General features: G+C 46.8%; 1 protein-coding gene across 1 annotated transcript; it reads left to right on the plus strand.

Moving 5' to 3' along the window:
- The first annotated feature begins 1,143 nt into the window (after positions 1-1,143).
- Positions 1,144-8,796, plus strand: LOC119091938 (60S ribosomal protein L31-like). Its single transcript, XM_037214867.1, has 3 exons — positions 1,144-1,174; positions 4,051-4,277; positions 8,633-8,796. The coding sequence occupies exons 2-3, from the start codon at positions 4,051-4,053 to the stop codon at positions 8,781-8,783; spliced, it is 378 nt and encodes a 125-aa protein (XP_037070762.1). The 5' UTR covers positions 1,144-1,174; the 3' UTR covers positions 8,784-8,796.
- The last annotated feature ends 244 nt before the right edge of the window (positions 8,797-9,040 follow it).

Here is a 9,040-nt window from a genome sequence, read left to right on the forward strand (position 1 = left end):
TAAGGTGCCCAAACTTGAAAATGTACCCCATCTCTGCCCCAACAAAATATTGTTAAAATCTGGCATGGTTGCAGACATGCACATGCAAAATCCCCTATAGTTAGCAAGGCAGTTTGCAAACTACTGCATGTATGCCTGCATTACAAAACTTTCAATGTCAGCTTATCCTGAACAAATAAAATACTACCACTTCTGTGACTTCATGAGTACCTAAGGTAATGCCTGATATACAAGCCATAATGGCTCAAATGCTGTCACATATGCATCAACCACAGTGACAATGCCAAGATAAGAGCTTCAGGAATTTACTTAACCTGATGACCCCAGATAAAAAACATCCAGCAAAATAACAATAGGTTGGGAGAGCTTGAGTATAGCCCAGGGCAGCACAGCAGGATGATAGAGAGGCTGGAGGATGTTTATGTCATCCCATATTTACCACATACGATTAGACTACCGCACCAAAACATTTGCTCAGTGCACGAGCCACTGGCTTACGCGCTTTGCAAAACGTAAATAAACAAGCGTCAATGTGTGACCCTAAAATACTGCATAGTCTGTGTCACGTCTAACTTGTTGCAAATCTCGTCCCATCTAGAAAGTTTACATTGCTTTGAGGCGAATGCATCATGTGAGTGACAATAGAATGTATTGGAAAACTTGTAGACACAACGCTTTTTATTGATGAGTAGAAGCTGACACCGTTTATCTCATTTCTAATGATTCAAAACAGGAGTCACATATCATCGTATGCAACACTTTCAGGGATTTCACATATTTCAACAAAGTAAAAAACATTCATATAGCAGCTCATTTACTACACTAAATAACAACAAATATGTGATTCTTTTCTTTTCAGATTTGGAAAGCTTATCACATCTAGAGGCTTTCTAAAAAACGGGCAATAGCTCCAAGTCAATTGACTTTAGCAGTCCTTTAACGCCCGACGGGGGTAGGGCGGATGAGAAACCTAGATGACCAAAACAATGTTTAAAGAGTTTGTGATGGTTGGAAGAAAGTTAATTGCAAAAAATTGTATCAGAAAACATAATTATTCATCATTTATATTGATACTTTGCTCCATATTTTAAAAAAAAATTTCAAGCGAAGTTAACTACACGACTGCTTTTGTCTCATCACTACAATCGGCCTTTTCCGCGTCAAGATCGTAAAGGTATGTTGGGGGGTAGCAAGTTACGGTATTTACTGTTTTTATTCTGAGGTTACCGAGTAGTTCATCTTAATTCGATGATTATATGCGTGGGATGATACTTTGGTCAGGTGGACAATTTCTTTGAATCTTTTGTTTAGCTGAGGCTTTGTTAAAATCGTATTGACCGCCGTGCAGTCCCTGCCTTTACACCTTTTGTGTCGGAAACTTCATACGATATTCTCAGCGATGTTGAAGCACATTGACCATATCAAACGGTTAGGAAAGGCCTCGATCAGTCTCTGACATTGGCAGCATGGCACGGCTGTAATTCCAAATTGTGGGATCCACTAAATGTGTGGTGATTGTTTATTTTGCCATCACAACCCACAAGACATTTGGAACATGTATTTTGCACCCAGGGCAATATGAAAGCCACCACAAAATTGAGTCTGATGTCCTATTACCTGCACACCTTTACAGTACTTGCCAAAGTTTTGGAAACAGGGTTATTGGTCTTATGGCCATAATATATCAGTCAGTATCAGGAAACAGAGGTATTGAATCATCTTACCATACATGTTTTAAAATGTCATTTGGCATGTTTGTCCCAGTGTTGTCAGGCTCTGGATCTGGTGATACCACAGTTGAAAGTATGGAAAGGTTCGGCATGGGATGTCATATGTCATCAAGCCTGGACTTGAACTGTCAGACTGAGTTAGGCGATACAGCCAGATGTGGAAAAGCATTCCAGTTGTTGGCAACCCACATGATAAGAAGTTTGCTGAATTAGTCATGGACAGGCATCCTAGCTGACACCTCCATGAAACAGCTGATTATTGCTGTAACTATGTTTCCTCTGGGAGGAGGAGGAGGACTGTAGTACAGCCAGGGTGACTGGAGAAGTCATGAATTTGCACATCAACCTTTGGCCTATGATCCATAAAGATGCCCAGGTCCTTCTGGGTGGGCTTGGCAGCTTCATCCAAGAGGAAGGTCATTCTTCAGTTGCAGTTCTGAATATGCACCACCCTTCACTTCGCTGCACTAAAGACAAGCAGCCACTCTTTCGACCGGTTGGCCAGGGCATCAAGGTCAACTTGTAGAGATGGGTCATTTGGGCCTTGGACACAACAGTGGATCTTGGTGTTATCCATGAGTATTTTGACCATGGTGTCATCAGTGAGTATCTTGACCATGCCTCACGCTTGATCTGGTAGGTTGTTCACAAAGATTACAAATAGCACAGGTCCAACCACTGATCATTGTGGGGTACTGCTGGTGTTCGATCTGACTTCAAGCACTGGACCTGCATTTGCCGCATTGGGAGGATAAGGAAAGCCCTAATCTGGTGCAGCTAGTTCTGGCACTGTAAGCATGGAGCTTGGACAGTAATGAGACACAGAATCAAAGGCTTTGCTAGAGTCTGGGTATGCCACATCCATATCCATCTCCACGCTCTACTGCGGTGCTCCAATCTTCCACAACTTCTAATAGCTGGGTGATACAGGACTGCTCTGGGAGAAACCCATGCTGGGCTGCGTGGAGAAGTCCAGACTCGAGAATCAATCAATTAGGGCATCCGTGATGAAAGATTCAAGTATCTTGGTAGGGATGGCAGTAAGACTTACTGGACCGTAGCTTGCTGGGGAGTATCAGTTACCTTGCCCTGAAAATAGAGACTACCTCACCAAGCTTCCACTCTTGGAGTGGGGTGCCTTGTGGATGCCAACAATTTTCTGAAAAGCATGCTGAGAGGCATTGCCAGGATGTGTGTAGACTCAGGAAGCCTTGGGTGGACATTTGTCTGGCCCAGGGGTGCTTGAGGTCTTCATTGCAGCCAATTTCTGCTTGGGCAGAGATGTCCACAGTCATCCAGAAATGGTCCAGTAAGGTTGCAAGGCATCACAAGATGGCACTGGCCACTTTGTGAAGACACTGGAAAATAATTTATAAAGTGCATTGGCTTTTTCTTCATTGCTGCTAATCAACACTCCACCATCATTCTTCTACTCTGCATTTTGTGCTTAGTCCTGAGTTGGTGTACCCCGAAAAGGCCTTCAGGCTTATTTTGAGGTCTGCCACTATTTTCATGTCATACTCTTTTACCCTTGAAAGTATTTTAAGAGTTAATATAATAAGAGTGTTCAGTGTCCATCACAGGCCCCCTGTTATGGTAACAAGAAGTAGGATAAAAGTAATTTGAGTCAAGATAAATTTGTGGTAAATTGTTCATGTGATTAGGACTGTGACATGTGTTAATACAGTCCTCAGGAGAAAAGAAGTCAAAAATTGTGCATTGTCATTGTGTGTGCAGTTCAGTTCCTGTAGTTGCTGCTGTCAGTTGTAAATGTTCAGTTATACATTTCAGTAGCAATTGTGTAGTTAAGCATTCATTCTAGGTTGTATTTTTTGCTATCAGGTGGTCAACATGAACTTGTCAGCAACCAGTTTGTATGAGTGTAATTCTGGGACTAGTAGGATGAAACTAACAGCCACATTTTTTGTGATGACAACACATACTTTGTTGAATGGCATGGCTCAAAACATGGGACAGTTTAAGAGTGTGGCGATGATTACTGATTACTGTCCTGGTGTGATGGTTGATGAAAGAGTGGGTGCCATTGGGGAACTTCATAGTATAGTGACTGAGGATTTTAGTGCACTATTTTGAACAAAGCATGCTATGAAATATTGCTATCCAGTGATCCATGAAAAGAGATAAGTAAGAAGCTTTGTGTTCTCAGACCTGTGGGGTTCCACAGTCACTGATCAGTCTGCATATAAATGTTACTTAGTTGTGTATTGCAGCTGCTGTTTTCCAAGGGAATGATGCCATTATTACCTAAAATGTTATCATGCCATGGATGTGTAACTGATGGCTCCTTTTCACTTTCCAGATGGCCAAAACAAAGGACAGAAAGGAGAAGTCCAAGTCCACCATGTCGGAGGTGGTCACTCGTGACTACACGATCCACCTCCACAAGCGGCTCCACCGTGTTGGTTCCAAGAAGAAGGCGCCGCGTGCGCTGAAGGAGATCCGCAAATTTGCGATGCAGCAGATGGGCACACAAGACGTCCGCATTGATTACCGGCTCAACGAGCAGGTCTGGTCGCGCGGCATCCGGTGAGTGCAGGCGACAGGCATTCTACCTGGGGGCGTGCAGCGACCTATGTTTGTTGGAAAGCAATCCAGGTGTTGGTTTGCTGCATCTCATGCTGCATGATGCTGTGTTGTCCAAGATATTAGTTCAGGTCACGCAAGGTATGGCCACACTAGCTGATAGGCTTTTCCTGATATGTGGCGCAGTGAGTTTGGGATTAACCAATGGCAGCATACCCTACTGTCATAGCGCACATGTTCGGCAAGGGGAATCCTGATTTCACCAATGGCCTCGCGATCTGAGTGTGGCCATCGACGATCACGTGCTCTGATACTGGGAGGCACTAACCTCTTATTCTTACGCGAGTTGGCGGATGCTCTTTTCTGGTTGACTTGCGTTCAAACTGCATATTGCATCTGCATACAAAATCAATAACAATGGTCAAGGTAATGGCATGGATGCATGATCTTGTCTACCAAAAACTATGGTGATGCAAACGCATGAAAATGCATCGGCATGATGATGTCACTAATATAACTGTGCTGCTCAGCTTACTTTCTAGGAAGAAGTTTCCCAATGTTTTGAAAGGTTGAAAGGCTTCCCAAATTCTGGTTGTACCTCCTCGAGCAGCGAGGGGGCTGATGACTTGACTTTAAAGTGAAGTAGTGTGGTGAAAGCTGTGCACATGGATGTGTTAAGGGGGGTGCTCCACAGTTGTGTGCGGTTTTGAACTGAAATAGACATTTTGAAGGTCATTCAGTTTAGCTCACAGCCCTGCCCTTGTTAAAATCTTAACCCCTATTGTTTCTGAACTATACCCGCGAAGATGTGCATACTATTCCGAGTTCTCCAGGCATCCGCGACTTCGTAATGTCGTTCAAATTCTGCCTCTTTTTCAGCCATACCGCGATCATGGTCAAGAAAAATGTAATTGCCTAGTCATTCATACCTGGTGTCGCGTGCACAGTTCCAGATATAGCGGCCATCAGTTGGCTCGCAATCAGTGTTGTGCAAGGTTCGATGACGTGATCAGACAACGTCATATTGAGAAGCATATGTACTTAACAGAGAAATTGTGTTGTTTAAAGCAGTCTTTGCTGCCTAGAAATACACCAACAGCTATAAATGAGTATATCTGATACTTGCTTCAATATCTTCAAATGTGGAGCGTTCTGTTAAGGAACGTTGCGGCGCTGATGCTCGACTGTAATCTCATTGACCAGCGTAGTTCCCCAACTGGCGCGGCCGCGCAGCCGGCGCCGTGCCTGTGTCGAAATGCGCTCCGCAGCCTGAGCGGACGTGCCGGGCAGGTGGCTGGCTGACCGGCGACAGCAGAGCCGGGCTCCGACAGAGGCCGGCCGGCGGCCGCTTGTTTTCAATTTGTGTCAGCGGCACGTGCGCCGCTTGCCGATGGTGCGCCAGCGGCCGCCGCTGCTCGGCTCCGCCGGGAGTGGTGGCGTCGTCGGGCCGGGTGCCTCCTGTAGACGGCCGACGGCGCCAGGGGAGGGCGCAGCTGCCCTGTGCGCCGTATATATGCGTGTTCAGCGTCATGCCGTCTGATAGAGGGCGAACTCGGCCAGGCAGCTGAAGCCGGTTAGCGCGTTCGCGGTGCTCGTAACCCCGCCGCCTACGTGGTCACACGGATGATCGCACAGCGTGTTCTCGTTAGACGCTTCCTTGGCACGCGTTACGTTTCGTGGTACCGCGGCCAATGGCAAGTCTTTGGTCCGCCACACCTGGGTCGATAAACACGAAACACGCATTCGGTCCCCTTTCTCCTCACTATTGATGTTTTTTTCGTTTTTGCAAGCTTTCTGATGAAAAACATCCCTTACGATGCAGTAATTACCTCTGCCAGGTTAAGCTGTTAGCCGGCCAGACGATGCTTAGAGCAATGTCGGTGGGCACTGTGACACAGGTTTTCCGCTCACATCGATATCATATTGTCGTTGACTCTGATACTCCCTCCATTTCGTTAGTCTTCAGCATGTAACCTCCTGCCAACAAGTATCGCTGCGCTATATTCTTGCCAGTGGAAACAACCACGCTTGCAAATACTGAGGTCTTTGGTGTCGCCACATTCCGCCTGTTAGGTGTACTGCAGCGCAAGGTTGGAAATTGCAAAAAAAAAATGTTGTAGCGGAGTACGACATTTTTTAATGCTGTGAGTTATTACACTGTTAAGCTTATTAGGAGGTAACAGTACAATGGGCGTTACTCAACAGAAGGGTCGCATCCTATGTACAGCAAGGCATGTAAAGGTACTCCAAATGAAATAAAACATCAGTACCATGACACACTGAAACAACACAGTCTCAACACTAATGAAACGTGGACATGTTGGCATGAGTGGCAATCTGTGGAAAGGCTTACCATGCCGTGGATCCAGGCAATTTTTTTCTCCTAAAAAATTGCTTTAAATAATCAGCCCAAAGGTGCCAACAAGCCGTCCCCTGAAGACCTAGTATCGCAAAATAAGTTTGGGCTGGCGGGGGGGGGGGGGGGCTAAATGACACACGACTGAATGCCAACGAATGTGCGTATCGCAAAATAAGTTTGGGGCCGACGGGGGGGGGGAGGGGCTTAAATGGCACACGACTGAATGCCAACGAATGTGCCACAGACAGCCACCTACTTACGCTCCACCATGATCGCACTGCCCACGCTCCACCTCTTAATGCCACATCTGCCTGGCTTTGGAAACGGCAAAGGCACGGCGGAACCCTCGTGTCCCCACCTTCTAACTAACGGACACCGCACGAGGCTCCGCACGTCCCAGCCGAGCAATAGGGATGGGCAGCGTTCTCAATTGATTTACCGAGATATGGCAAGTACAATGCCTGACAAGTACAATGTCGGCCAAAAGGGATCAGAGTCGGTCACTCCGTTGGCTCCGGTGAGTGATGCCAAGGTTATAATGGATTAAGGCGCGCTTTAACGACAAAATTGCGAAATATGATAATTTGTATTTCAATTCATTGACGTTTTCGTCCTGTTAAGTGCCTTCATTAATTTAGCAAGTCAAAGTAATCGGTTCGTGTTTTTCCGTTCTGGTGTTTTTGCAGCGGTGAGATGGCTATCTTCGAACAGTTGTCTGGCTATTTATAGCAACGTTTTTCGACGTAGAGGTTTTTTGTAGGGCCTGAATCGCCATATTTGATTTCTTGCCTTCAGATGGCAAACTTAACGCTATTTAGTTGGCCCGCTGCCTCTACATTGTTGTACCCTGCATACCAACAACTGGCCGGAAATCCAACCACAGGCGGTTTTGGACAAGTACAAACAAGTCCTTAATAGTCGTGATGTCCATGTATTACAGCTTCCTTTGTAAAGTTTCCAAATCTGTTCAAGACATAAGCGCGAACATAGCAAGACATTTGCGCTTTTGACAAATCAGCCACGAGTAGGCGAAACTTCTCAACCAACTGGATAATTTTGCGATGTCCAGCTTCCAACCTGAACTGGGAGGTGGACGCAGCGTACCGAATAGTTGAGACGCTTCTGGCGCTGAACTGCGGATGATTCTCCCACTTGCATTGCCATAATACCGCGGTGGAGCGTAAGTGACCGTCTGTGTTCGGTTACTGGGGGTGCAGTTTGTCACCATTCTGGCATGTTTGGCAATGGGTGCGGTTCGTCGTTCGTGATGGATTAAATTATGTTAAATTTTGAGTTGGTCTGCGTAGGGCGTAGGAAGTGAGAGCTTTGCTGATTTGCAGACCGATGCAGTTCCGTTTCTCGTTTCTCAGTTCCCGGCATTTTTTAAAGATGTTTCGATTCAATAAACAGACACGTTGTCTTCCATATTTTCATGCATAATTTGTCGTACAGTTAGGTCACAACACACGCTGCTAAGTACTGGGCATCCATGTCTGGTAGGTGCAGGATTTGTGCTCTTGCGGATACCGATACATGGCTCATGACGGAAGCGACAACTCCTGAACTGTCGCCCCTTTGGTTTCATGTTGTCCTGAAACAGAGAGGGAAAATAAGTTCTTCCAAAAGCTGTTTTGTTGTGTCACAGCGGAGTACAAAATATTTCATTCTACCCGGTCACAATCCAGGAAACCAGGAGGAAGCGGCGATTTTTCCAACATCGCTATAGCGGGACTCAGGCAGGCATGGCATAGACAGGCGTGGCATGGCAGGGCAGGGCAGGCAGGCATGGACTCAGGCACCGCAGGCATGTTAACCTGAAACCGAATGCGTCAATTACACGTCCGCCTTTGCTGCCGCTGCGGCGATGATACGCCGCGAGCCCGATGTCTGCACAAACACGGTCATTTGTCGGGGGAAGAGTGTGGCTTCGACGTTCGTTACGTGGCGCGTTTATTTTGGCTGACCGCGAGGCTGTCACTGACGTGTTCTCTGTGCACAGGTCTGTCGCCAAGCGGATCCGTGTGCGGCTCGCGAGGAAGAGGAACGAGGACGAGGACTCTCCCCACAAGCTGTACACCCTGGTCACCTTCGTGCCCGTGCCCACGTTCAAGGGCCTATCCACGGAGAATGTTGAGACCAGCGACAGTTAAATCGTGATGAATACACACGGATTGGAGCGATGTTTCCGTGTTACACGTTCTTCAGATCGAGCAGAACTTTGATTGGTGGGACTTTAAACGATGACAACCCGCTGATAGCCGTTATAGACATCGTGAGCCAAGCGATAAGGCCCGGTCGGCCATCACGTCGGATGCACGCACACGTGTGACGGCTGCCTGCGATCACACCTCCGCATGGGCGTCCATGTGGGGTGACGTCCCTCCAGTCCGTGCCAGCATCGGTACAC

This window comes from Pollicipes pollicipes, unplaced genomic scaffold, assembly GCF_011947565.3.
Source record: "Pollicipes pollicipes isolate AB1234 unplaced genomic scaffold, Ppol_2.1 Scaffold_3447;HRSCAF=4054_pilon_pilon_pilon, whole genome shotgun sequence".
Taxonomy (NCBI): domain Eukaryota; kingdom Metazoa; phylum Arthropoda; class Thecostraca; order Pollicipedomorpha; family Pollicipedidae; genus Pollicipes; species Pollicipes pollicipes.